We start from the raw sequence: 26,964 nt of genomic DNA, 5'->3' as shown, positions 1-26,964 counted from the left end.
CGAATCCGGGGGAGGAGCTCCAGGAACGCGTGCGCTTGCGCTTGTGGTTGAGGATGGGCTGGCGGCGGGTCCGGGTCTGCAGGCTGGCTCTGTGGGCGGCGGGCCATGGTTGATTGGATTGAGCCGGCCTGTCCTGGGGCGCCGAGCTGGAGGGGGTGGCAGTGAGCAGAGGCTGCGGGCTGGATTTGGCTGATTGGGGAGTCGGCAGGCGGCAGGTAAGAGCGAAGCCGCGGCCTTTGCTCCCCAGTCCTGTCCCTTTTTCTAGGGTCGGGCCCAGTTCCGGGGCCTTATCGTGAGCCCGGCTTCCTGCTGTCTCCTCGCCTAGCCCTGCACGTCCGTGCCCTTTTCGTGCCCTGCGGGCAGCCGTAACGCGCCACGCTGAAAGGCCGACCAGCCCATCTCGCCCATTTCACAGATTTACAAACTTAGATCCAGAAATAGAATTTGAATTGTCAAATGTCTCGAAGATAGTTTAAGGTAGAGCACAAACCGGAACCCAAATGTTTTGACTTCCAGTCCATCGCAGTTTGACCATACCACCCTCATTGAGAAATAAAACCGTGCCCCGGTTTTTGTAACTGCAGTTTCCGATCTTACAGTCGTATCCTTTCAAGAGTCGTGTGGGCCATTCCTTAACTTTTTCTCATCCCAGCGTGTTAGTCCGGAAGGGAAGTCTGCACATGAATAAAGTGTCGGTTACTGAGGGGTTGACAGTACTGCTTGAGATTGCAAACGTCCTGAGCGCTGCATCTTTGTCCGGATGAGTTGTCACGACTTTCATCAGTTTCCTTCCTCTGCCTTCTGGTGGCTTTGGAATCTGTTCTTCCCTGTGTCAGCCGCCATCCTCCAATCCCATTTCCCCTTGGGAAACAGATGGTAACTTAGAGCCTTGAGGAGAGGAGAGTACCATGGTCTACAATCCCCTATAATCTGGTGGCAGATGTCACTATGGCCTGTGATTACTACTGAAGGATCAGAGTGCTCAGGGCTTGTACTTGGGGTGATAGTGAAGCTGTGCTTTGCTCTTTTTCCTTCCCTGGTCACTCTGGTCATCCACCCCTCACCATCCCCTTCACAGTTTTTCAAGTTCTGCTTTAACTCAGTTTCCTAAGACGAAAACTCCGTAGGTTCAGTTGTGGCCTCGTGGACTACATATCTCTTCCCTGGCTTCCCCAAACCCCACTAGCTAAAATGAGTGGGGGCTTGGCTTGAGACTTTGTTCACTCAAATCTGATATGTAGCTCTACATCTACAAGTTTACATGTTTGGGTTGATTTTTGGTTGGATAGACTTGTTTTCTAAAATGCCTGCTAGCTCTTAAGTGCTATGATTCTAAAAATGAAGACTGATAGTGGCAGACACTTATTTAATGTTATCACATTGGCAGGAATGCCCTTGCTGTTATTTGTAGGACAGGTTGACATCTGACAGGCCTGCCCACTTCTGCATCCCAGGTCATTCATTCAACAAGTATTTATCGAGCATGCCCATGAGCCAGGTATAGTGCTAAGCACTCTACAAACATTTCATTCATACCCTACCAAGTGTATATATGGAATCTTAAAGGGTTAGAACTGGAAGGGACCTTAGCGTTTACTTCTATCTCCTCACTGAATGGTAACACAGGGAAATTGAGTTCCAGCAGGATTTGCTGATTTGTCCAAGGTCACAGAACCACTTAAGGGCAGAATTGAACCCTAAGTCAAGTTATGGGGCAGGTGAGAGTTGGTAAGTCTAGTCCTTGCGGCAGGCATTTCCTGTAAAGATTCAAAACAATCCAAAGAGTGGAGAATCTGAGAAGGAATTTTTTTTTTTGTAGACAGAAGAAATGACATATAATTCATGTTTATTGCAGGTGAGGGATATATCTTATTTGCAAGCTATTGCTATAAAAAGTATTTTAGCAAATAGGAAACTTGCCATGAGCCATAGTAAGGGACAATCTAAGTCATTTGGACTTGTTGTGGGGTAAAATATTTTGTCCCACTTTTAAACATTTGATTATGGTGGCCATATATACTATTTCAAAAATTCATATTTTAAGCCAAATCATGGTTCCAAACAATAGGAGTCCAACTCAAAGGAGGTAGGAAGTTTGAGTTTTTCCTTTTTCTATCTTCTTCACTGCTTCTTAATTCTCTAGCCCCTAGGAATGGCCAGTTTCTTTATCCTGGTGCAGAGGGTAGGTCCCTACTGAATTGCCTTTCTTCTCTTTCTCTGCTGGCCTTGTCTGCTGGATTTCTTTTTCCCTTAGGTCGTTACAGGGTTTGTGGAAGGAGGTAATTAACTGTCTTTGAAAGGCCTCTTGTGGTGATGAGCCAGGATGCAAGGAGAGTACCTTGCTCCAGTTACTGAACTGAAACCATCCTACAGTGGAGCAGCCTCCTCCAGTTTCTGCTGGGTTTTGAGCTGCCTGTTAAATAAGTCAGTGGAGTTGCTGAGGACAGTACTCTTCATAGGGGAAAATCAGATGATTTCTTTTCTAGTAAGGACTTTAATCTGCAGAATGAGGAGACAGTCATGGAAGGAATCTGTCTTCTCTTGTGGCCATTGGCAGGGCAGCTGGCCTCCCACGGCTGTTGGCTGAGGTAGAAACCACATGGAAGAGACGAAGGCACTTGCAGAGGAGCCACGCAAAGGGCTAAAGAGCTGGGAAGGCTGCTTGGGAAGCTTGGGCCCAAGAGCAGCCGCTGCAGAGAAGGCTCTTGAGTGTAACTAGAACAGGGTGGGGGCGACTCAACTGCAAGGGCAGGCCTTGTGGTTTTCATGAGCCACCAGCACGGAGTCCTCCCCCCCCCACTCCCCCTACCGCCAGTATTTTCCTGTCTGTGGTGTTATTCTGCTCTGAATACCCAAAGTTGTCTTGGCTTCTGTATCCTTGAGGTGGGGCTGGGAATGGAATTGAGACAAAGCGTCTTACGTCATGGGAGGCGTAGTTGAGCTGTCCTGACAGGAGATACTCTCATACTACCAGGTTAGGTTTGTAATGTCAGCTCAGAGGGAGTAGGAAGGATGAGTACTTTCGCCAAGACTCAGCACCAGGGAAGAGTGAGGTGCAGGGTCCACACACTGTGCAGCGCCCCCCCCCCCCCCCCCCCCCCCCCCCCCCGGCTGTTCCTGGACGAAGAGCAATTGTTAGGAAGTAGGTGGAAGGGCGGGGCCAGGTGAGGGCCCTGGGAAACCCCTGCTGCACTGGCCACGCCCACAGAGACACGGGGCAGTGTTGTGCACGTTGGCTGTACTCCACCCAGTGGGCTGTCTACACAGACAACTCCAGAGACCCTGCTTTGGCTTGGCGCTGCCTACCTGTCCTGCGCCTGTTTATTGTGGCCCTTTACTCTAGGTGTGCACCGTCTGGGATTTGCTGTGCAACCACATGGTGTAATGTAAGTATGATTTCTGCCTGCTCAGAACCTGCGACCCTACTCCCTGTCATCTGGTTGGGACACTGGCACCACACATTCCGTAGAGAGGTGAAGTGACTTTCCGACTTCCCACTGCTGGTGACTGGCCCAGCCGGGCCTCAGTCAGGTCTTTCCTCTAAGCTGGTGCTCAGGCTCCCCCCATCGGTGGAATAGGGAGGGACGGCGCCCAGGCTGGCCACCCACAATGGTGTGCTCTCCTAGGAGCCATGCAGGGCCAGCGGACCCTGCTGCTGGGCCCCGCCCGCCTCTGCCTGCGCCTGCTTCTGCTACTGGGCACCCGGCGCCGCTGTCCCCCTCTGCTCCGGGACCTGGTGCAGCGCTGGCGCTATGGCAAGGTCTGCCTGCGCTCCCTGCTCTACAACTCCTTCGGGGGCAGCGACACCGCTGTCGATGCTGCCTTTGAGCCCATCTACTGGCTAGTGGACAACGTGATCCGCTGGTGTGGAGTGGTGAGTGACGCTCCGGAAGAGGCCTGTTTGGGGCGGTAGAGGGACATGTGTCTGATGGACCCACAGCAGCCCCCACTGCAGGGACATCCCTGAGTTACTCTGGGTGTTGGCAGGCTCTCCCTGCATCTCCTCACCCTCCCTGGTATTGGCAGGTGTTCGTGGTGCTGGTGATCGTGCTGACCAGCTCCATTGTGGCCATCGCCTACCTGTGTATCCTGCCCCTCATCCTCCGCACCTACTCCGTGCCACGGCTCTGCTGGCATTTCTTCTATAGTCACTGGAATCTGATCCTCATCGTCTTCCATTACTACCAGGCCATCACCACTCCACCTGGATATCCACCCCAGGTGGGTCCCCACAGGGGCTGGGGGAAGGGAAAGGGCTGCAGGCCCTGGGAGCCAGGCCCAGGAGTGGGGAAGGAGAGGGCCGTGGTATCTTTCGAGGTTTGACAGTCATGCTGCCACAGTTGTCATACTTCTTCTTTGCACAGGGCAGGAACGATATCGCCACCGTCTCCATCTGTAAGAAGTGCATTTACCCCAAGCCAGCCCGAACGCATCACTGCAGCATCTGCAATAGGTGGGTCTTGGCTTTGCTCTCTGATAACCCATCTGTGGCCCTCCTGCTGTAGCCCTAGGGCAAAACCTAGACCTGCTGTTTGATAAGACATTTCTGAAGCACCTGTCATGTGCCAGGCAGTGTGCTCTGTGTCACGACACCTCAGGATGCTCGAGTCAGGCTCTATCACCACTTGGGAAACTGAGTTTCAGAAAGATGAGTTCCCTTGTCTAGTATCATGTAGCCAGTAAAGCGGGTTTGAAGCGAGGCCTGGCTGTCTTCAAAGTCTGTGCCCTTTCCACCTCAGCAGGATGCTGGTCCTTGTAGGGAAGGATTGGCACTGACATCTCAAGGACCTTGGCCATCGTAACAGCCTGTGTCCCTCCCTCACAGGTGTGTGCTGAAGATGGATCATCACTGCCGTATCCTTTTGTTCTGTCTTCTGCCTGAGGCCACCTTCTTTGGCTCCAGAGCACTGCACAGGGTTAAGGGCCACAAAACTAGGGCTTCTAGCATCACCCTGCAGAGAATACTGGGCTCATGAGAAGTTAGTGGAAGAGGAGCTGTGGGGGCTGACCCTGCTGGGGGAAGCAGGAGGCTTACAAATGCTTGGGGACAGGTCTCCTTGGAGCAAGACATCTGTTCTTTTTAGACTGGCGTGCTAATATCTGTTGGATGGAAAGCAATGTTTGGGCTGTAGCGGTTGTCCACTGGGTGTACCAGATAGAACCATTGGTGAACCCCCGCGAGGCTGAAGTACTGGCAGGTTAATTTTAATGAAGGATTTCAGTTTTCGTGATTTTCTGGTGGGACTTGTGAGGGCTCTGAAAAGCTTTAACACTTTCACCTCAACCTCTGGGAAGTTCCGTATTTTCCTGCCTTTGGAAAATAGTTCTTGCTGACTGGAAGCCCCAGGCTTGGGTGATGTCATGAAGCGAGGATGAATCAGGCCTGGACATACTCTGAAGCTGTGTCTGATCTTGTCCTTAATCCTTCCCCCACCAGCCTGGCTAAACAACTGTGTGGGCCACTATAACCATCGGTACTTCTTCTCCTTCTGCTTTTTCATGACTCTGGGCTGTGTCTACTGCAGCTATGGAAGTTGGGACCTCTTCCGGGAGGCTTATGCTGCCATCGAGGTGAGCCCAGTTAGGAAGCAGGGCAGCTCGGTAGAGAGCACTTGAGGTGTGGCATCTGTCCCTAAGGAGAGGGGCTGGTAGCACCTCTATGCTAGAAGCCTGAGAGTATAACCAGCACTGTTTTCCATCCCCTTAGAAAATGAAACAGCTCGACAAGAACAAACTACAGGCGGTTGCCAACCAGGTGGGCCGTCCCCACCCCACTGCCTCCTGCTGCTCAGGCCAGGGGGTACGGAGTTGCTGAGGCAACTGGGGCCCACCTGTGAGTTGAGTTGTAGACTGGCTGAGGGGCTGCTTAAGACCGGAACGAGGGTGTTCTGGGAAGCTGTCTGCCGTGGGCAGACTAAGTGGCCTGGGGGCAAGCCAGAAGTCCCCAGTATATGGGTTTTTGTTTCTATCCCATTATCACCTTTGGGCTGAGCAAGGGCTCTGCCTTGGTGATGGCCTGAGCAGCAAGGAGTCTGTGTCAGTCTGTGTACTGGGGCTCCAGGGGACAATCAGGCTGGGCCAGTCTGATCATCCTTCAGTCCTGGTCTGTCTGCATCGTCCCTTCTCCCCTGGCCTTTTAGGACCCCTTACTCTGATCTTAGGCTAATGACTGTATTACACCTCTGCTGCCCTTTTGGTTCTTAGTGGAGCTCACTGTTCTCCCCCCTGGCAGTCATTCCATTGTGGGTGCGGGTCTGGTCCCCTCTTGGGGGCTGCAGCCACATGGTGAAGGAATTCTAGCTGGGGAGTGGCGTGGCTTCCCCTGGAGCCCCATTTGTGTTGTCACATCTAAAGGCCCAGGGTCGGCTCCTCTTGTGCTTTGCCATCCTGTCCAGACCTGCTCTGCCCAGTGTTTGTCCACATGCCGCCGCTGGGCTTGGTCGACCCACCTGGCTTCTGCCGACTCCTTTGTGGCTTCACCCCTATTTTCTCATCCTGGGCTTGGATCACTTCCCTGCCTGAAGGTGCTGGGGGCTCTAGTGGAGACCAGCAGAGCAAATGAGCCAGACTTTGCTGTTTTTGTTTGTTTGTTTTCAACAGACTTACCACCAGACCCCACCACCCGCCTTCTCCTTTGGAGAAAGAGTAACTCACAAGAGTCTTGTCTACCTCTGGTTCCTGTGCAGGTATCTAACTCATTTTTGACAGCTTAAGGGAGGGGCAGCTTCAGGAAAACCTTTTCAGGTCCCCACAGCGCCCGTCCCTATGTGAACTGCTGCTCTTCTTAGTCTAATTGAGGTTGGCAGAGTCAGCACTTAATTTTCTTTAGCCTTTTGGGGCAGGGAACACTAAGGATATTGACACTGTTTGTTATATGCCATGGTAAGTTCAATCCTACTTAAATGGTAGGTGACTACATTTTATAGATGAGGAAAACTGAAAATGAGAGGGGTGAAGTAATTTTGTTCCATGATACACAGGTAGGAATGGTAAAAGCTGGAATCTGAATTTTTGCCATCCCATTCCAACCCCTGCTGCTCTTACTGCCTTCCAGTGTCTCCCAAACATGGGTATTTTAAGAAATACAGAACATTTGTATTAGTAATACACACTTCTTCCCTCCCTCCTTTGCACACAATTTATTCTTAGCCCATGGTTTTTCACTGATGCTCTTTATGGATGTAGTTAAGTTTACCTGGGATGTGTGGGCTGGGAGATGAGATTTAGGCAGAGGTTCCTATGCAGTCATCACTCAGCTTAATTTCAGACATAGCCTCTGACCTCCTCTAAGCTACCCACCAATCTTTGCCCCTTTTCTTAGTTCCGTGGCACTTGCCCTGGGTGCCCTAACTGTATGGCATGCAGTTCTCATCAGTCGAGGTGAGACTAGTATCGAAAGGCACATCAATAAGAAGGAGAGACGTCGGCTGCAGGCCAAGGGCAGAGTGAGTAGGACTGAGGGCGGGGGATGGCGCTGCGGGTGGGTAACTGAACCTGCCATCCTACAAACAAGGCCATGGTCAGGGCCAACTAGGGCAGGTATCATAAAAGGCCAGAACTTGCCTAGCTGAGCTTTAGCTCAGCCAATTTAGGCTCAAAAATTAGAAAGGGATTAAGTGAAAGGGGTTTGTAGAAACACGTTTTTCTTGGCCCTAGGTTTTTAGAAATCATTACAACTACGGCTGCTTGGACAACTGGAAGTTATTCCTGGGTGTGGACACAGGAAGGTAAAGTAAAACCTAGATCAGTGCTGTCCAACAGAATTCTAACGAGAAAGGTGTCCTATACCTACGCTAAGACATTAGCCATTAGCAGCCACACGAGGCTAGTGGGCACTTGAAATGTGGATAACGCACTGAATTTTTAATTGTTACACATTTAAAAAGGCACATGTGGCTGGTGTCTACCATATTGGACAGTGCAGACTGAAGACTCTAGGAATAGAGCTTATTGCTCACTTCAGCCAAAGGAGCTTAAGGCCAGCATTGTGTGATTTCAGTAGCAGATGAGGCTTACAGATGACATAATAAAATACAAAGAAAGCTGTTCTCAAGAAGGGACCTCTATGTGGGATAGGCAGCTACCAGTCACCTCTCATTTGTATGGCCGTGTCTGGAGTTCAAGCCAATAATTGCTGGGATTGAAGTAATCTGTTTGTGACAGAGGTCCTAAGACAATAAATGAAGCTAGCTCCCTCAGCCCCAAGAGACAAGGGAAAATCCTTCTTCAAATTGCAACGACAGAGACAATAATAGGCAGGTGACTGTAGTACCTGCCCACCCCACTTTCCCATCCTCATTACATCCTGGTCGTCACTGCTTGCAGTGGTCCCTTAGAAGATTAGCTCAAAGCCTCTAACGGCCTCCCAGGCACTTAGAGGGCAGATTTATCGGACAAAATTAGGACTTTTGTGACATTTGTGATTCATGTCAGGTAGCTTCAGGAAACCTTGATGTATTGTTGCCAAGGAAGGAGGATCAGGAAGCCCAACAACTCTTGGAACTCAGACATTTCTTTCCTCTCACAGGCACTGGCTTACTCGGGTGCTGTTACCTTCTAGTCACCTGCCCCATGGGAATGGAATGAACTGGGACCCCCCTCCCTGGGTGACTGCTCACTCAGCCTCTGTGATGGCAGTGTGAGCTGGACTGTCAGCCACGACTTGAGCATCGCCTTGCTTCTCGTGTTGTCTCAAGGGCCTCCAAGAATAGCTTCTTGGGATCCTTGAACAAAGAGCCAGTGGGCCTGCCTTAGGGTACCATGTAAGGACAACTCAAGGACCTGTCTCCTGGCCACTGCAGAAGCAAAACACGATGTGGAAAAATCTAGGACTGATGTCCTTTTACTCAGGCAAACAGAAGTCCCAGCCATGACTGGAGAGGAGGCAGCTAGCAACCTTGCCAGGTGCTGTCCCTAACCTCCAGTTTACAGCATGGGGGATGGCCACCACCTCTTCCACTTGCTGCCTGAGAAAACACCTGAAAGGTGAAGCTGAGATCCTGGCTTCTCAACAGGGCAAAGATACCAGGCCTACTGCTGAGGTCACTGCCACTTCTCACATGCTGCTGAAGGGGGAAAAAATAAAGGTATTTGATTTTTAAAGATATACAGCTTCTTTCTCACTTGTTGCCGCTACGGTAGGGCAGGGAAAAGGTAGGTCAGGGTCGAGGCCTAGTGAGTAGTTGTCCGGGTGATGCCGCCTGTGTGCTACTGGGAGGGGTTGGGTGCCCTGAAGAATTCTTGGTTAGTCCCTATCATTACTGTTCTTCTAGCTCGTACACTGATGCTTCTGGTTATGTGCTTCTGGTGCATTGGTGTGTGGGCAGGGGAATATCTGGCAGCCCCATTATCAAAAGAATCTTTATTCTCCAGCAATATACATACACACACGCATCATCCCGGTTCCTCAGAGCTACACTCAGCTGCACTCACTGCTCAGCAGCGTGTCTCACTTTTTATGACATTCACATGGGGAGGAACCCCAAGATCTCTCTCCAAACACAAGTAGTCTCACACTTAGTTACTTTACAAATCCGTTATAAATCAAGATTCCCATGTTTCCTGTACAGCCACGCAACAGAGGCCCAGCATTTGTGCTGTGTCTGTGGGAAAGGCAGGCCGAGGCCAGCGGTCTCCCTGCCCTGGCAAGATGGCTTGATAGTAATTCCAGGTTCGATTGTCTGTCAGAACAGTCTAGGCCAGGACAGAGGGCTCAGCTGCCAGGGCTCCCCAGCAGAAACCTGTAGGCAAAAAGAATGTTGACAGCATTCATGGTGAGGCTCATTTCCATCCCACATCTCCCTATGACCTAGAAACTCACCACTCTCCCCTGGCCGACACTGCTTCCTTGCGCACCAGTCTCTTCTTGTCATCCAGAGGTTTGGCTAAGGCCCGAATCACCTGTGGTTTGTACGGTAGCAGCTGTGGAGTTAAGAATGAATCTCAGCCTTGCTCAACCATGGCCACCAAAAGAGCCGCTTCTCTGACTTGACAACTAATAATCTTCCTATTATTTTTTAGTGGTTCCAAAGGATGCCAGTTGGCAGGATGGCCTGTCTGTACCTTGCCGTTCATACCTCAGTCACACAGCAGGGTGGCCAGTCCTGCTTACCTAAGGCAAAAAGGTACTTCTCTGGCTCTCTGAAGTTTCCAGGCCAGAGAGGGACCTGTGGGGTACTCACCACAGGGGTGGGAAGGCGAGTGAGCGCGTGCATACACTGCAGTGCAGCAATCCGGACAGCCTGGAACACAACCGTAAGGAGGTGAGGGGGGAGCCGTGAAGGAGCCATAGGTGCCAGAAAGTTGCTGGACTCAACGCACCATGGAAGGGCTAGAGCTGAGGTTCAGGAACTTGGTGACGAGGGTGTCAATGTGAAGACTCATGACCTGGGGCGCTTCCAATAGAAGCGGCTGAAGGCAGCGGAGGGTGGAGAGCTGTACCACACAGTCGGGGGAAGACAGGGCCTCCAGCAGCAAGGAAAGCAGCTAAGGGGCCACAGGAAGGAGGGATGAGCACACAGTCATGAGCCTGCTTCTCTGCCTCCCCCCTCTAGCCCAGCTGGAGGACATGGCTTGGTCCCTTGCTGACAGGCTCTGACTGCGAGGCTTACCGTGGGCAGCTCTGGCAAGACCACATGCTTAGGCAGACTGTTCAGTACATGAGACAGAGCCTTCAGGTAATTTGGTTTCACATCTGGAAAACAATGGAAAAGCTTAGGGGAGAAACGGGCTTAGACACACAGCTTGAGAATTCATCTCTCATCTCTGATGAAGCTGGGACATCGGCCTATAAAGAGGCTTAAAAACAAAAGGGCCCCTCAAGTTCAGAATAAGCAAGATATGCCCACCAAAGGAAAACAGTGGGGCAAGAATCTGGAAGTTAGTCCTGTAGGCACAGACCATGACATAGCTCTCAGGAAGCACTGAGGACCTCAATGATTTTAGAGAATGTGGCCCGAGCAAAGGAGAGGTCTATATATTTGGGGCCTTTCAGACTCTCCTCACCTTGGGGAGCAGCCTGGAAGCCCTGCACCAAAGCAGGCACATTATCCGTGAAGAAACGCTGCCGGAACATGAGCCGCACTTCAGCGTGGCCAGCACGGGTCATTACATCAGTGCAGTTAGACATGAGCAGAGAGAAGCCATCGGCTGCTGCTGGGCCTAGTTCTGGGTCACTCAGGAGACCCATGAGCTGGAGAAGAGAGCTTTTGAGGTCCTTCAGGGAAGAAGAACCTTAAATACCCAGTCATTTCTGGGAGGAACAGGGTCAACAGGAAGTCCTGTTCAGGTTCTAGGTTCTCCTATCTCCAGAGTGGACTTACCCGGTTTGTAAGGCAGGAGCTGAGAGGATGGTATCTGAGCACTAGGGCCTTTGTTACCTGTAATCAGAGACGAGACTGGTCAGGGCATGACACTCAAATCCCAGGACCCCGAGAAGCATGCTTATGGTTCCAGGTCAAATGGAGAAATTTTATTTAACCAGACATAACTGTCTCTGTCTAACCAGAATCCATTCCAACTCCTTACCCAGAGAAGCAGTGTGAACACCTGACTACGAGAGGGCCCAGAGCCCAGCCCAGCCTCCACTTTGTCCACAGCCAGCTGTAGGAATTCATCCAGCTGTTGTCCTAAAAGGAGGGAGGAAATGCTGATGCAAAGGCTACGTATTTCTCTCTTAACAACAAAGGACGTAGATCATTTTAATGCAGAGCTCCCTGAGAAGCTATTACAAAGAATAGTACCATTTGGTTGTGGACTTTGCCCACTCAACTCTGGGACACCGGCAGCATGAGAGACCAGTATTCTCCTAATGCAGGAAGCTGGCATCTGAAAGGAGTTGTCTAATTTTAAGAAAGCATTAGCTCTAACGGCTCCCTGTAGGAAGTAGGATGACAGACTAGACAGAGCACTCTGTTTGTATCCCCTTATCTTCTTAAGTCCTATAATGTTTTGCCCAATTCTGGTCTTGACTCTTGTCCCAAAGGCTGCCCTTTGGGAAGCCCTATTACATTATTAGCAAGCTCCTTTTTTAAAAAAGAACAAGGACTGAAGATTCAAGATTTCATCAGTAGTTGATTCAGGGAGGCTTCCAGTACCTGCAGGGTGCTTGTTGAGGAGTCCTGCAAAGCACTTGGCAGCGGCAGTGGAGGAGAAGGGGCAGCTGTGGCAACAGCTCAGCTCTAAAAGCTCCCGCATGAGTTGGTTCAGCTGAGGGATTTCCACCTACAGAAAACCTGGTCATGTCATGGACCCAGAGAACACTTGGACTCAAGAGATACCCAGTAGAAAGAGGCAGCAGGAGCCAGGATGGATGAGAACTAAATTCTCTGGCGAGGAAAGTAGATCAGCTTAGTCTGTGACAATTTCAGCCCAAAAGTCACATGGGACCCACCTCCCCTTGTCAGGGTAGGGTACTCTCCAAATGTGTTCACTTACATCTCGAGGCAGGGAGCAGACAAAGGCCATAAGCAGTGCAACCAGCCTCCTCTGTCCTGAGGAGCCATCCTATAAAGGAAGAAGAGCCTTATCAAGCCTGTCCCGCCAGCAATACGCCTGTCTGCCCTGATACCCATCCCACATTAGCCCTAGAAATTTGAAGGACAGAAACCCCAGGATTTTCCCCGATTTGATCCATCAGACCCTCACCTGGAATGGCTGGAATCTGCAAGGGAAGCTGTTTTCAGGCAGGAAGGAGATGTTGCCATCCAAGAAGAGGGGCACAATGTGGGCAGCACTCTGGGCAGCTAAGCTGGGGTAGAGCACTAGGTATCAGGGTGGTAAAGCAGCCCTGGGCTTCCCATTAGTCACTGAGTCAATGGGCCAAAGCATGACCCTTCACACATTCGACAATTATTAATTGAGCATGTATTATATGCCAGGAACCATTCCCATTCTAGGCCCTGGTGATATAGCAGTGAGCCAGACACATCAAATCCCTATTTAGGAGCTTACAATCTAGTGAAAGAACTCAACGTATATATTTTTTAAATGCTCCATAGGTGATTCTTATGCACATCTGCAGCTAAGAACCATCAGACCATGGCTCATCTATCCCCACAGTCCATGGTGCTACCAGCCCCTTCCTCTTACTTTGCCAGCAAGTAACTGCCTCCACATTTGATTCTGGGTAAAAGGACCTCGCAGAAGGCAGCTACCTGCTGCTGCTTTCCGCGACTGCTGTCCTCCCTGGGATCAAGCTACATACATGGTGATACTCACTCTGGGCTTAAGTGGGTGGTGGCAGTGCCAATGACAGACACCATGGCAGCCAAGACCTCATCCTCCAAAAGCACTTTCCTTATAACTGAGTGCTCCTTCTCTGCAAAACCAAACCAAAACACACATACAGAATCACAAGGTCATGACTATGGGTTAGATGATTAGGTCCTGTTACCATAACTGGGGTGTGACTCTAGTCACAACGGCAGTGATTTCTAACCTGTCCACTAGTAGTGCTGCAGCCCTGAGAACCAACACGGCCCCAGAAGCAAAAGTGATCTCATGTGAGCCACAGAGAACTCTCAAGAACACAGTCCTTAGACTGGACAACAACGGAGAATAAGGCCAGTGAGTATGAACGTTCTTAATATCGGAAATAGTTATGTTAGTCTTTTCAAAAACTTAAAAGATAACATGGATTTATCTTCATGGGTCATTATTATAACAGCTACTATACATTGAGCTACGATACAGACAGACATTGTATTGCCGGGCATTATACATTATTTTATTTAATCCTTAACAACTGCCTTGTGACACAGATATTTCTCTTTATTTACCCCTTCATAAGCAAGGAAACAGGCTTAGAAAGGCTAAATATCTTCACCCAAGTCAGCGAGTGTTGGAGTCGAAGATGAAAGCCAACCAGGTCTACGTGACTCCACAGACTAATTACATAGCAATTAAAGGGGAAAAGGTGTGCATCCTTTTGAGCGCTGCTAACACTAACGGGTTTTGGTTTCCGCCATTGGTCAGCTTAGCACCCTTTTCTTGAAGCGAAATCTCACTCCAGGGACAATACTCAAAATAAGTCTCCGCTGGTACACAATGTAATACCAGCGACACACTGAGGGTGGCAGTGCTGTTCAACACCACTGAAATCCAGAGGAGTAGTGAGGTGGAGCAAGTTACCTGGCATGGAAGCCTGCACAGCCAAGGCTAACAGGCGAGGTACAGCTGTCTGATGGAAATACCAGCAGCTCTCAGGGTCTGGCTGGCATTGTTCTGCCAGCTGCTGGAGGCTCTGACAGACAGCAATAACTTCACTGGGTCCTGCCACCATATTCCCTGTGTAGTGAGAAAGTGTTCTCTGTAACATTTTCCTAAAAGCATTTCCAGGTATTTCACATAGAGCAGACGAGAAGAACAATCAAAGGTGAATGACAAAGAGACCAAGAGTGTCTTACTAAAGAGCCAAGTCACTTTATTCTCTTGGATGTTCTTTTTCATTTATTCCGATTTTGGAGCTGAGACCTGCTCTGTGCCAGGCTCTGCAGCAGAAGCACTCACATACATCTAATTTTTCATAACTCTAAAAGGATCGTTTCCCATTTTATAGAGGAAGATGTGGAGGCTCAATGAAACCACCAGTGGTATTTCTAGAGTCACAGTAAGTGCAAAGTCAGGGATCGAGCCCAGGCCACACTCCGAGTCACATTCTTTCTACTGTGTAGCAGATCAGCCACTGTCGACTGGATCGTCCACAGGGCTGGCAGGCAAAGTAGAGAGCTTAGAAATAGTGAGGGCCCACGGTGAGCATGCATAGGTTTGTATGTAGTACAACAGCCACTGTCATTTATGCCTGGGAGCAGTGCTTCTCAAACTCGAGTGCATATGAGTTACCTAGAGAGCCTACGCAGATGTCGACTCTGACCAGTGGGGCCTGTGATTCTGCACTTCTAACAAGCTCCCAGATGATCCCCATGCTGCTGGGTGATGGACCACGTTTTCAGTAACATGGTCTTAGAGTGGTGCTTTCCAATTCTGGCTCCACATTAAAATCACTCAGTAATTACTGTTGCCCAAGTCCCATTCTTCCTTAGAGACCGATTTAGTTGGACTGAGTGAGGCCTATCGTCAGTAGTTTATTCTAAAAGTTCCCATGGGACACTTTTGTATAGCCACCACCGGAACCACTGCCTTAGAGGCATCAACTCCAAACTTGACGACGGCTCCCATCAGCCCAGCTCCTTGAGGATCAATCCTAGCAGTTACCTTTGTTCAACTGGCAGAGATGCTGCAGCAGCAGAGGCAGGGTCTCCTTGACAATGCTGGGATGTGTTGATACAGCTGACAAGGCTTGCAGACAGCGCAGATGCCGGGCGCATTTGTTGCCCTCATCCTCTCTAGCCAAATCCAACTCCCCTGAAAGCAACCCAGGAGACGAGGTTTCCCTGTGTGATGCACGTATGAAGGCCCTCAAGCCTCCCTGGGCAGGGGCAGGCCACAGAAGACCGGAGACACATACCCACGCACAGCTCCTCAGCAAGCCTGGGTACCAGGTAGCTGCTGAAGGCCACAGGGTAAAGAGCGGCCAGGTGTCCTGCTGCTTCCAGCGCTGCCACCCTGCTGGGGGCACAGGGCAGAGGAGTATTAGCTGAGCCTTGGCCCACCGTTCTCCTGCCCAGACCTGCCATTAGGCAGAATCAAGAGCTTGGGCTCCTGAGGCCACCTTGCTGAAGAGCAGGACTCAAGTACCTAGTTGGACAGGGCTTCTTAATGCCCCAAAAAAGAGAACAGTCCCACATGTCCAACGGCTTGGCAGCCAGAGCCAAGCACAAGGCCCACCTCCCCTAGGGAGAGCCAAGGGTCAGAAGCAGAGCCCTGGAACTGCGTGCTTTATCTTGCTGCTTTAGATTCTCACCAACTCTGGGAATCCTCTTCCACGAAGCTCAATCTGTATAGGTGACCCACTGCCAGCTCCAAGTCGCCAGAAGACAGGAGATCTGTGTTAGAAGGGCACATGAACCACCTTTCTTCCCCTGTAGTCACCACAACCCTTCCAAAAGTCCCATTAGAAATTCCAAATCCATCAAGAATTGTAGTGAGAACCAGGGAATTAAGACTGCTCTTCACTCAAGACAGAAAAATCACAAGGAAGGGAACAATGCCCCTATCTTTTTTCTTTCTCTGAAACGTACCTGGCTGGGCAGCCAAGACTGTGAGTGCACGGATGCCAACAAGCTGAAGCTGGGCGTTGGGGTCTGCCAGGGCCATGAATACCACTGAGCCCAGCTGGTCCTTGAAGCCACTCAGAGGCCTCTCACCTAGGGAGAGACAGTCCAGGTTAGAGGGAAGCCCTGACTCAGCAATGATGCAAGGACAACCCGAGGCAGATTTAAAGAGCTTAATCCATTTGGGTATCTAGGAGTGCACTGGGAAAATAATAAACAGGTCTCAGCCATTAAATGTTTTGTTATGTTACAACCTCAGAATGACAATACCACTGTTCTAGACTACTCCATGGCACTCTTTGCCTGTCGTCCTTTATAGGGTTACAGTGCTCTCTGAAAGGTGACCTCACCCTTGTCTTCATAGCTCCATTTCTGTTGCAGCTTTAAGAAACCCAGGATCATTTCAAGGATTGTCCGCCGCTGGTTGCTCTGCAATGTTTTAAAGGATATTGGAGTCAAAGAATGTTTTCAAGGATTTCAGTTCTACTATGAAAGTGGAGTGAGTTATTCTTTTATGTAAGAGTGTCAAGAATAGAGTAAATAAGGGAACCAGCATCAGTTAATAGGAGCCTAACCCAAAAGCTACTATCTGGGCCCAAGCTCAACACTTATGCTCTCTCTGTGAGAAAGGGATCCTAGCGAGGGGTCCCATCATCTCCTCAACAGGTTCTGCTCGCTTCCTTACCTGACTGTGCTTGTGGAACTGCTCCAGCAGCAAAGGCAGAACGTTGCTGGTGATGTGGTCACAGGCCCGGGCAGAGGCACCTGCCGCTGCCTGCAGCAGTTTGGCACTAGGCCACACCAGTTTCATGTCCGGTTCACACAGATGGTGCCTGCAGTCTAGAGAGGCAACACGTCATAAACTTGGGAGGAGGCCGAACACTGTTAACTCCCCTGCAGTCCATAAAAGGGGGAGACTGAGACCTGGGACAGTTCCCACTGAAATTATTTTCAATTCCAAGTAGGGGTCCAGCCCCCAAATCACAGCACACGGTGGGGCTACGCCTGAAAGATCTCGCCCTCGTGCTCGCTCCCCTTTGGCCACCACGCCCCGTTACCCTGTAGAATGCTGCTAAGGAAGGAGTCAAGGAGATCCTCAGCATCGGTCCTCAGCACAGAGCAGGACAAACAGGCAGTCAGGGAGCGGAGGGCAGCCAGGCCCTCGGCCTCCACCTGCTCACTTGCTGTCTGGAACACCTGTCAGGGAGGGATCCATGGCTACTGAGGGGAGGCTGCACCAGGTGAGACCCTACCCACCCACTGCCCATTTCCTTTGGGTGGAGCTGAGAACCTTTAGGGCACAGCAATGTGAAATTAACCCCTCAAATGAGTTTCTTCTCAACTGGTATATTCTCACCAGTCCTTAGTCCCATGGGATTGATACACATACTTTTGAGAAACAGAATGCCAACTTGCAGCAGTGGTTATTGGGATACCTTATCCCAGGTCTCTTCCTCTCCCCTTCTATTCAGCCTGGTGCCACGGCACCATGACTATGCTCCTTACCATGAGGACAGTAAGTGGGCACTGTGCAAAGGGGATCAAGTGCCACCGCCAAGCAGCTGACCCTCACCTCACATAGGGACCCTCCCTTGTCATTCAATTAGAAGTACACCCATGGCTTACTTGCTGAATAACCAGGCACAGCAACAGGGGAAAAGCACGGCGGGTATTATTTCCCTGAGACCTGACAACTGGGAGTCAACAGTAGTGAGTTTATCTAAGTAACACTCACCTCTCTGCGGATAGAAGCCCAGAGGCTGGGGAGGAAGTCCTGCAGTTCCTTCTGTCCATACACAGCACAGCAAGCATTCTGCAAGGAAAGCACAGGTATCAGCTATTACACACTCAGAATTCCTCAGATATGCAGGCACCTCAGCACACTGGCATCTGAAGGAGTCTGGCTCTCAGCAGAAAAACCAGCAGGATTTCATAACAGTCATACCTGGGGCACAGAAAAATAGCTCACTCTGAGGTATGAAGAACAAGCTTTAAGGAGGAGCCCTGGGGGGCGGCTGGTTGGCTCAGTTGGTTAGAGTGCAGTGCTCGTAATACCAAATGTCGCCAGTTCGATTCCCACATGGGCCAGTGAGCTGCACCCTCCACAACTAGACCGAAAACAACACTTGACTTGGAGCTGAGCTGCGCCCCCTACAACTAGATTGAAAACAACGACTTGAGTTGGAGCTGATGGGTCCTGGAAAAACACAGTTCCCCGATAAAAAATTAAAAGAAAAAAAAGGAGCCCTCATCAGCCTTTCCTTGGCTGCCACTCACTTACTATCAGACAAGACAATATGCAACTGGGGACTTTAGATCAACATACAGTCCCCAATCCTGGGATCCCTCTTTTGACGCCCATGTTCCCTGGCCTCTAATATTCTATAATCCTTTAGCACTCCTAATTTGTCTAACTCTTTTTGTTGCGATGTTCAGATGTTTTCCTGTGGCTTGCACTATCAGTCACAAAGATGTTTTGTGTGCCATGTTATGTAACATCATGTAATAAATTGTTTATGTCATCAATGCCATTAGATTCTAATTTATCTATACCTAAATCTAATTGATGCCACTTAGCATGTTTTGAGTATTTTTTGCTAAAATTCAATATAATGGTAAATTTATTACCATATAAAAGAGGTTTAAAATAAAAATCATTTACGTACAAAGCAGCTCAAAATGCTATTAAATACATAGTCAAAATATCAACTTTTTATTTTTTGTGGATTTTTGACGCATTTTGAAAAAACAAACTTGAAATCAATTAACACAGTGCAAGAGCTAAAAAGGCAGCTGGACCAGGGAAGGAGAAAAATGACTCACCAGAGTCTGCAGAGAATCCAGTTTGGCACTCAGAATCTCAGAATCCACTTTCTCAACCAGCAGGGGCAGCAGAAACTGTGGGAGAGAAGGAAGAAGAACTGAAGTTTGAGAGGGGCAGTGTTGTAGCTACACCAAGGTCACCCGCATCCTTCTTGCCACCAGTCCCCAGGGACAGGTGCTACACCAAGGAGCTATTCTTGAGTTAGGGATTGTGACTGTAAGCCAACCTTCCTGCTAAGATGTGGCCAGACCCCCAGTCACCTGAAAAAAATGGGCTAGTTGGCACATCTATACGATTTCAAAAGATAGCACCAGATAGGGATTGGATTACTATTTTAAAGGAAGATGGTAAAACTTTCCTTCCTTCCGTCTTTCCTCCCTCCCCACCGTCCCCCTTCTCATTAAACTTTTATTTATTTGTTTTTCCAGGACCCATCAGCTCCAAGTCAAGTAGGTGTTTCAATCTAGTTGTGGAGGGCACAGCTCACAGTGGCCCACGTGGGGCTCGAACCAGCAATCTTGTTGTTAAGAGCACCATACTCTAACCAAGTGAGCTAACCGGCTGCCCCTAAAATTTTCTATTTTGAAGGTCTGAAAATACTTGGCATATAAGCCTGAAGACACTTGCAGGATGTCAGATCTTAAAGTGTATACTGGATTTTTCTTTTTCCTCATGCTTTTACTGTTTCTTCAGACCCTTCATGGCCTGGGGCTACATACCCTAACCTGGGCTAGACCCACCTCAGCAAATTGTGCTGTGGATGCCAGCACTGCTTGGAGACTCAGGACAAGATCTTCTCTCTGGATACCATAGGGATCATTAGGTGGCTGGAAAAGGGAGAAGGGCCATAGGTTTGTATAACTCTTTGGACACAGGCTTGAACCTGACAAACCAGAGAACAGGGTGATAGTTACACCCAATCTGACAGAACAGCATGAGACGAGGCTCTAGCAGGAAGACATGCTCACTCTTACACGTTCCTTGGGAATTTTCGTTTTCAAGCATTTATTTTCTATCTGATCACGCAGTCTCTATCTGATCTATCTTCTCACCACTCAGAGATAAGCACCATTCACTTTCTGGTGCACTACTTTCTTCTCTCTCTATACCGGGGGTGCCAAAAAAATGTATACACATTCTAAGAGATGTTATCTATGCTTAAGCAGATACTTTCACCATAATGAAAGTATCTGGACGCTGATGGTAACCACTTTGAGCACCTCTTCTAATTGCAGAAGTCAAACGTGACTTGTAGTCATCTTTTGCTATCAGTATATATTATTACAATTATATTTAAGTTTCTTCCATTCTTACCATGTGTACACATTTTTTGGCACTGTGTGTGTGTGTGTGTGTGTGTGTGTGTGTAGTGACTGTATTAATAGACGCTGCTTCCCTTTAAAATATATACTTTTAGAAAGTGTGATACTTTTGTACATGTTTTATAATTTATTTTTTCACTTAATGCATTAGGAACATTTTTCCATGGTGTTATTCTTTCATAACATTAGTTTTAGTGGCTGATACTATTTCATTGTGTGGTTGAGCCACAATTTATTTATTTATTTGATGGACATTTTTATTTTTTCACCCGTATAAAAGGCTATCATGTTGGCAATATAAAAAGCATTGATGATTTCTGTGTCAAGATGGCAGACTGAAAATGTGCACCAAATTTTCCTTTTCCTCTTTAGAAACCCCATGAAAAATACAGTTAAAGGAACTTTCTTTTTTTTTTTTTAAAGACATCTAGCTAAAAGTTGGAAGAGAACAGGATAACAGATGTTAGCAGCAACACTTTAGAATATGAAAGCAGATGGAACAGAAGAAAATGACTTAGCAGAGCCAAGAAAACAGAATCCTTAGTAGGCTTGGGGAAAGCTGAATAACCATCTATATATACAGTTCTTGCAAAGTTTTGCAACTGGCAGTACCAGGTACCTTTGGCATTGGGAGTGGAATTAGAGAAGCAAGCTGACCTCCTAGATCACCTCCTAACTCTTCCTTAACTGTAGCATCTGGAGAGTTAATTCTCTGGAGACGGTAAGACAGAGGTCTTTCGTATTGGAGATGTAGGTGTAGTTGAGGGGTTGGGTGCTTACCAAAAGATATGATCCAAGTGATATAGTACTGAGTGCTGAAATTTCCTAACTCTTCTAGCACCGTCTGCTTATAGCTAGACCTCTCCTTCTAGGTAAATATAAGGTCTTTTTCTAGAAGAGAACCTGACTAGCCCAAGAAGGAGAATACATTAGGGGTTCTCCAAACTGTAAATGTAAGCCACTCTACAGTGAAGCTCATACTCAACAAGCCCATTGCATGTGCTCAGAGCTCCCGCTTGGAGCTTTTTATAATCATTTTGAAACATGCGCAAACTCCCAAGGATTACCAGATATGTGAGGAAAGCCTCTCTCACCTGGAAATAGAGACCAAAATAAATTAAAAAACAAAACAAAACAAAACAAAACAAAACAAAACAAAAAACCTTGGAGGAAATAAAGACCACAATCGTGGGTAGAAGAAATATTTTAAAATATCGTTGTTTACAAAAAAGATAAGAAAATAATTTATCTATGAATTAAATAAGAACAGAATGCTATTGAAAAAAAAAAACACCAAAAAATATTTAGAGGTCATCATCAATGGCAGCAAAAGGACCTTGGAAATTCAAACCATAGTGCAGAAATGAGAAAAAAACAACAACAACAGGAGGGATTACAGGGAGATGTACTGATCCTGGGCATTTCTGCCCTTGGGTCCATTCCTTGGGCTGACCACCCCAGGCCATTGCCCAGTCTCCCATACTGGCCTGGGTCAGCCAATGGGAGACACTTACGGCACCTCAGCACTGACAGTTATCGCCTTCATGGCTCCAGCTCTGTGATAGGCCCACTGCGGTTCCGTCTTTGTCAGATACTCTCAGCCCCTGGTGCCCAGTAACATCAACTCTTCCCTTGGTCCCTCCTGCCTAGGGGTGGTAATGGCTTCCTGCTATTGATAATCTCTGGGTGGCCTCACTATCTCCTGTTTGGCTTCTCAACGCTCCTATCACTTGTATAAACAATTTCCTGCATTAAATTATTTCTGTTTTAAATACCAAGGTGGTTTCTGTTTTCTTGGTTTGACTTTGATAGAAAAGATAAAACTGTGGAACTCTCTCATAAAGTAACAAAAAAATACGAAAGAAAAGTTAAGAGATTCAGAGATCTAACAAAAGATTAATAGATGTTCCAAAAAGAAGAAACAGAGGGGAAAATATGCAAGAAAATTTCCCAGGATTAAAGGACATGAATTTCCAGACGGATAGGGTCTACCAAGTACCCAACACAATGCATGAAAACAGACCCACAGTAAGGTACATCAACGTGACATTTCAATACGCTGGGGACAAACTCAACCTTAAAAGCTTCTAGAAAGGAGGAAAAAAAGTGAATACAAAGGTTTATGAATCAGAAGGAATTTAGACTTCTCCATGGAAATGAAAACTAGAGATAAATACAGAAACGACTTCAAAATCTTGGGGGAAAAGAATTTCCATTCTTAAATTTTACACCTATACTAACAGTAAGTGGGAAAAAAGAAGGAAGACATTTTTAGAATGACAAAATCTAAATAGTTTTTCACTCTTTTACATACTCTCTCAGGAAGCTGACAAAGGACGAGCACCACCACATGAGGGAGCACACCATACAATGAGGCACACGTGAACACAGGGAATAGGAGCTGTGATCCAAGAGAAAGGACACAGGGACCCCAAGATGATGGTGAAGGAAAATTCAATATCTACTCTGCATTAGAAGTAGGAAGCAACCAGTTGAGACTGTATGGCCAAATTAAGAATAGTTATACATTTTTAAATGGTTGAAAAAAAATCAAGAGTATCTGTGACACATAAAAATTATAAGAAATGTAAATTTCTGTGTCCATAAATTAAGTTTTATTGTAGTAAAGCCACTGTACCATATTCCAGTGTCTATGGCCATGTTTGTGTTAGAACAGCAGAGTTGAGGAGTTGCAGGACATCAGATGGCCCGTAAAGCCTAAAGTAGACATTCTCTGGCCCTTTTCAGAAAAAGTTTGCCAACCTCTGTTTTAGAGTAAGCATACAGGCATACTTGTAAGTGAAAAGTCAAAGGAACTGTCACTTATACTGATGTGATCCACTATGACGATGGCATATGGCCAAAATGGACTGATAAGACCATGAAGAATATTTCTAACAAATAGTAACACTAAAGCCAGGTGACTCTATTTTAATTTACAAGAGCTTTGTACTTCCCATAGACTGCAGTGTAGAAGAACACACAAAAATCTACTCAAATAAGAGAAATGCTCCTACCATTATCTATAACCTTGCTTTGCCTATAGTATCTCTGTGAAAATATATAAGCAGTTGGAAGCAGTATTATCTCTAAAGGGAAAATGGGTGGTGGCTGTAAAGGGGTGTAAAGAGGCTTAATTTTCTATCCTTTAAATGTTGAATAATGCTGATTGTATTACCTTTCAAAAAAAAAATGAATCACATATTCTACCCCACCCCAGTTATAAGTGCATATGCTTCAACAATTCCACTTTTAGGAATTTATCTTGTTATACCCATATATACCAGGGGTGTGGAAAAAACTGTATACAAGTGGACACTTTGGTCAGCATTGCTCAAGCAGTAGTTCGCCGTAATCAGAAGTGTCTGGATGCTGATGGCAACCACTTTGAGCACCTCTTGTCAATGCAGAAGTCAAACATGACTTGTATTCATCTTTTGTTATCAGTATATGTTGAATATTACAATTTTAATAGTTTTCCTTTCTTAAAATGTGTATACATTTTTTGGCACCTTCTGTATATGTGAAGTGATACATAGACAAGGTATGTAAGTTGCAGCATTGCTTGTAACAGCAAAAGATTAGCAATCAACCTTTATCTCATATAGGACTAGCGAAATTAATTAGGTATTTCCATGCAAAAGTATATTATACAGCCATAAAGAATAAAGAGCTGAAGTATATAGTAATATAGAACACTTTTCTAAGATATATTGTTAAGTGAGAAAGGCAAAGTACGAGAAAAGTATATATATGCTACCTTTTTTGGGGGGGAGGAGGGGTGTAGAGTATTGCTTATATGCAATGAAAACAGCTCTGTAACAGACATAATTAATAAAACTGGTTGACAATAGAGAAAGAAACTTGATGATAGGTACATTTTTTCACCTTTTTGTACCTTTTGGATTTTGAATCATCTGAATGTATTGTCTTCTCAAAACAAAATCAAACAGCAAAACCAGAGAAACCCAGTAGCCTAACCAAGAACTTGCAAGATTGCAAAGGTATCAGTTCTGAGTTAGAAATAGTGATACTGATTATAAAAGAGATGAAAAGAATTTCAGGAGCGAGGAGGTCCCAAGCAATATGATATCAGCTGGAATAAGCTGGTAAGGAATTTCCTATGGCAAAGAGGGCTGCGTAACTTTAAAGGCAATGAGAGTCAATACTCAGATATTGTTTGGTGTGCTGTGATATAACTCCTTTCATTTTTTCCAAATCACTAATGTTTGCAGTGAGGAGACCCTAAGTATCTGGAAAGAGAAGGTGCAGAGTGGGAGAAGAGTTTAAGGGGGTCAGAGCAAACACCTCCTGTACATACCGTGCTCAAATGTGTCTTCTTGGTTTTCTCAATTTGTTTCTATTGTTTGAGATGCCCCCTCAGAATCCAGGATCATATTCTACACATCCCTCAGAAACCAAGTGAAACCCTATCTTATCTGTGAAGGCAGTTTCTGCCTATTCTACTTCACACTGAACTCGGTTTTCTCTGAAAAACTGTAACACCACTCGTTTTGGTCCATAATCTCAGATTGTTACTTAAATGTTTCATCCTTCAAGGGTGGGAACCATGCTTTACAATACTGTAGTCCTCACACTAAGTGCATTGGTTGAGAGCTTAAGGAGCCCTTTGTATACCTGCTGAATTAAATCCTTCCTCTGACGGCAAATGGTTCTCCACTTCTCAGTTTATTGAAATATAAGTTCCTGAGGGCTCTTTTGTTCATTGCTGCATCCTCAGTGCCTACAAGTGGGCCCAGCTGACAGCAGGCACGCAATGATTATTTGAATGAATGAATGAATAAATGAATTGATGAATGAAAGGTGCTACTTACAGGGGTAAAATCAATAGGGAAATAACAGGAGGTCACTTCAAACAGCTCTTCCACAAAGGGTTCTAAGGCAACAGAGAAAGAATGAGGTTGACTTATAAGCTTCACTCATCTGACAAGTCTCAACCAGCTCATTCACAGATACAAGGACATACCCAGAGTATAGTCCCTGGAGATGAGGTCATGGACGATGCGGAAGGCCACCAGAAGATTACGGGGATCCTTTTCCCCATCCATCATCTGGATGAAGCCAAAGGTGAAGTCAGCTCCTAGGCCCTTCAGCTCTGGGGAGGAGAGAACAAGGTCACTACTGTCCCACGGGACAGGAAGCTGAATTTTATTCTGGCCTGTGTTTTCCCTCTACTATCACTGCCTCCCTTTTCTTGCGTCCCAGAGAGAACCCGTTTTGTTTTCCTATTCCAAAAGATCCTCAGTGAAGAAGAGATGTGCAACAATATATGTTACAGAGGTACGAATTTAAAACATTAGTCCAAATTCTACCCTTCCTTTACTTTACTGGGGAGTGAGTGGACCCCCAGTTTCCCTTTATCAGTCTCTCTCAGAGTATTTAACCCCAAGGCTAAAATGACTCTGGTACTGGAGAAAAAGAAAGGATGTGCTCACTTTTCAGATGTCTCAGACAACCCTGCTTCTCACCTTCGTCCCGGGTTCGCATGAAGTTGCTGATGATACTGTAGACAGTGTGTCGGTTCACCTGTGACAGGGACTTGGGGGTGGGAGACAGGAAGTAAGGAAAGGAAGTGCTCAGCTGACAAAGCCACTTCCTGCTTTACAATCTCTAAGTGGACAGTGCTCTTTACACCAGTGTAAGATGAACTGAAGAGGAAATACAGAGAAAGGATATGGCTACGAGCGCAGCCCCCCTACTATAGCAGCGGGGCCAGTAACCAAAACCCGTCTGCTGTACATCTTCCTTTCTTTATGTGTAAGAGGACATACGTCAGACACAATGGAATGCCTCCCTCTCCTTATACAGCAGCAAGGAATAGCATATAAACCAAGAGCTTTCAAGATCTGAATAGCCTAACCATGGTTAAAGACTGGAAAGAGTGCAGAACTTTGAAGGCAGTATTGTTTTGCCATCTAATTCTAGTTATGACAAGGGCTAGGAAACGGGAGAATACCAAAGTGACTGTTGTCACTCACCTGTACGTGGACCTCCTGGAAGATGGCTTTAAGCACAGAGACAGCCAGCCCTGGGGGCAGCGCCACACATAGGCTCTGGAGGAGAAGAGGAGATATGTGAGCACCAAGGGAATTCCAGCACAGTATTCAAGACACAACTTGAAAACTTAGCTGGGAATCACAATATCCAGGTTTAGCAGGAAGTGCTAACAGTAAGAAACTTGGCCCCTTTTCTCAAGCTGATTGGTCCTCTGCAGCTCCTTCCAGTCTGGCTCTGAGTTCTAGTCCCCAAAGGATACTTTTACTTTCTAGACTAAAAACAGAAATGAAGCTGGCTGACACTAGCTTAGTCCCACACTTGGGTATGTGCTCCTAAGCACCTAAAGTCTCATCCCCAAAGGGCAATGAGAGAATTCACTGGAAAAGGGCTCCTGCAAACACGGTATGTAATGAAAAAAGGGAGAACTCACAAGTGCCTTCAAACCATGCAGGACAGATGGAATCACAAGATGATGGTCCTTCAGCCGGTTCTCATAGAATAGGATCAGGTGTACCACTGCGCAAACCAGAAATTCAGCCATTAGTTCACACAGGTTGGAGGAGGGCCCACCAGGTTGCTCCTTCCCAGAGTTTTTGAGGGCTATTCCTGATTGGACTTCACTGTAAGT

At 47.2% G+C, this 26,964-nt stretch overlaps 2 protein-coding genes across 8 annotated transcripts in view; one reads left to right on the top strand and one right to left on the bottom strand.

Annotated features, from left to right (window-relative positions):
• Window positions 1–43: 43 nt before the first annotated feature.
• On the top strand, window positions 44–9,106 carry ZDHHC16 (zDHHC palmitoyltransferase 16). Of its 5 annotated transcripts, none has more exons than XM_019724800.2 (12): window positions 46–215; window positions 3,344–3,386; window positions 3,627–3,874; window positions 4,027–4,221; window positions 4,365–4,453; window positions 4,826–4,854; window positions 5,438–5,571; window positions 5,708–5,755; window positions 6,601–6,686; window positions 7,322–7,445; window positions 7,657–7,727; window positions 8,528–9,106. In XM_019724800.2, the coding sequence occupies exons 3-12, from the start codon at window positions 3,632–3,634 to the stop codon at window positions 8,640–8,642; spliced, it is 1,134 nt and encodes a 377-aa protein (XP_019580359.1). In that variant the 5' UTR covers window positions 46–215; window positions 3,344–3,386; window positions 3,627–3,631; the 3' UTR covers window positions 8,643–9,106. The 5 variants fall into 5 exon arrangements, with proteins under 5 accessions (XP_019580360.1, XP_019580359.1, XP_074195371.1 ...); XM_074339270.1 differs by having other exon boundaries at window positions 76–215; window positions 5,708–5,800; window positions 8,528–8,787; XM_019724801.2 differs by lacking the exon at window positions 5,708–5,755 and having other exon boundaries at window positions 44–215.
• Window positions 9,107–9,346: 240 nt separating this feature from the next.
• Window positions 9,347–26,964, bottom strand: part of MMS19 (MMS19 cytosolic iron-sulfur assembly component) — a 31,042-nt gene continuing 13,424 nt past the window's right edge. For 2 of the 3 annotated variants that reach the window (XM_019724803.3, XM_019724805.3), the window contains exons 4-31: window positions 26,767–26,852; window positions 26,318–26,392; window positions 25,808–25,877; window positions 25,306–25,434; window positions 25,154–25,215; window positions 19,737–19,823; window positions 18,996–19,070; window positions 17,908–17,985; window positions 17,231–17,369; window positions 16,858–17,012; window positions 16,523–16,601; window positions 16,140–16,265; window positions 15,863–15,944; window positions 15,467–15,567; window positions 15,214–15,363; window positions 14,131–14,286; window positions 13,219–13,318; window positions 12,646–12,748; window positions 12,436–12,504; window positions 12,096–12,222; window positions 11,527–11,627; window positions 11,322–11,378; window positions 11,005–11,191; window positions 10,611–10,693; window positions 10,321–10,485; window positions 10,182–10,241; window positions 9,821–9,921; window positions 9,347–9,740 (exon numbers count right to left, since the gene is read on the bottom strand). In XM_019724803.3, coding sequence (XP_019580362.3) covers window positions 9,713–9,740; window positions 9,821–9,921; window positions 10,182–10,241; window positions 10,321–10,485; window positions 10,611–10,693; window positions 11,005–11,191; window positions 11,322–11,378; window positions 11,527–11,627; window positions 12,096–12,222; window positions 12,436–12,504; window positions 12,646–12,748; window positions 13,219–13,318; window positions 14,131–14,286; window positions 15,214–15,363; window positions 15,467–15,567; window positions 15,863–15,944; window positions 16,140–16,265; window positions 16,523–16,601; window positions 16,858–17,012; window positions 17,231–17,369; window positions 17,908–17,985; window positions 18,996–19,070; window positions 19,737–19,823; window positions 25,154–25,215; window positions 25,306–25,434; window positions 25,808–25,877; window positions 26,318–26,392; window positions 26,767–26,852 — 2,831 coding nt within the window. In that variant the 3' untranslated portion in view covers window positions 9,347–9,712. The remainder of the gene's footprint in view (window positions 9,741–9,820; window positions 9,922–10,181; window positions 10,242–10,320; window positions 10,486–10,610; window positions 10,694–11,004; window positions 11,192–11,321; window positions 11,379–11,526; window positions 11,628–12,095; window positions 12,223–12,435; window positions 12,505–12,645; window positions 12,749–13,218; window positions 13,319–14,130; window positions 14,287–15,213; window positions 15,364–15,466; window positions 15,568–15,862; window positions 15,945–16,139; window positions 16,266–16,522; window positions 16,602–16,857; window positions 17,013–17,230; window positions 17,370–17,907; window positions 17,986–18,995; window positions 19,071–19,736; window positions 19,824–25,153; window positions 25,216–25,305; window positions 25,435–25,807; window positions 25,878–26,317; window positions 26,393–26,766; window positions 26,853–26,964) is intronic. The other variant, XM_019724804.3, reaches the window with a different exon arrangement.

Source organism: Rhinolophus sinicus, chromosome 15, assembly GCF_057876585.1.
Source record: "Rhinolophus sinicus isolate RSI-liver-muscle chromosome 15, RSI-T2T, whole genome shotgun sequence".
NCBI classification, from domain to species: domain Eukaryota; kingdom Metazoa; phylum Chordata; class Mammalia; order Chiroptera; family Rhinolophidae; genus Rhinolophus; species Rhinolophus sinicus.
Note: the sequence above shows the minus strand (reverse complement) of the source record. Positions and strands in the feature narration are given on the sequence as shown.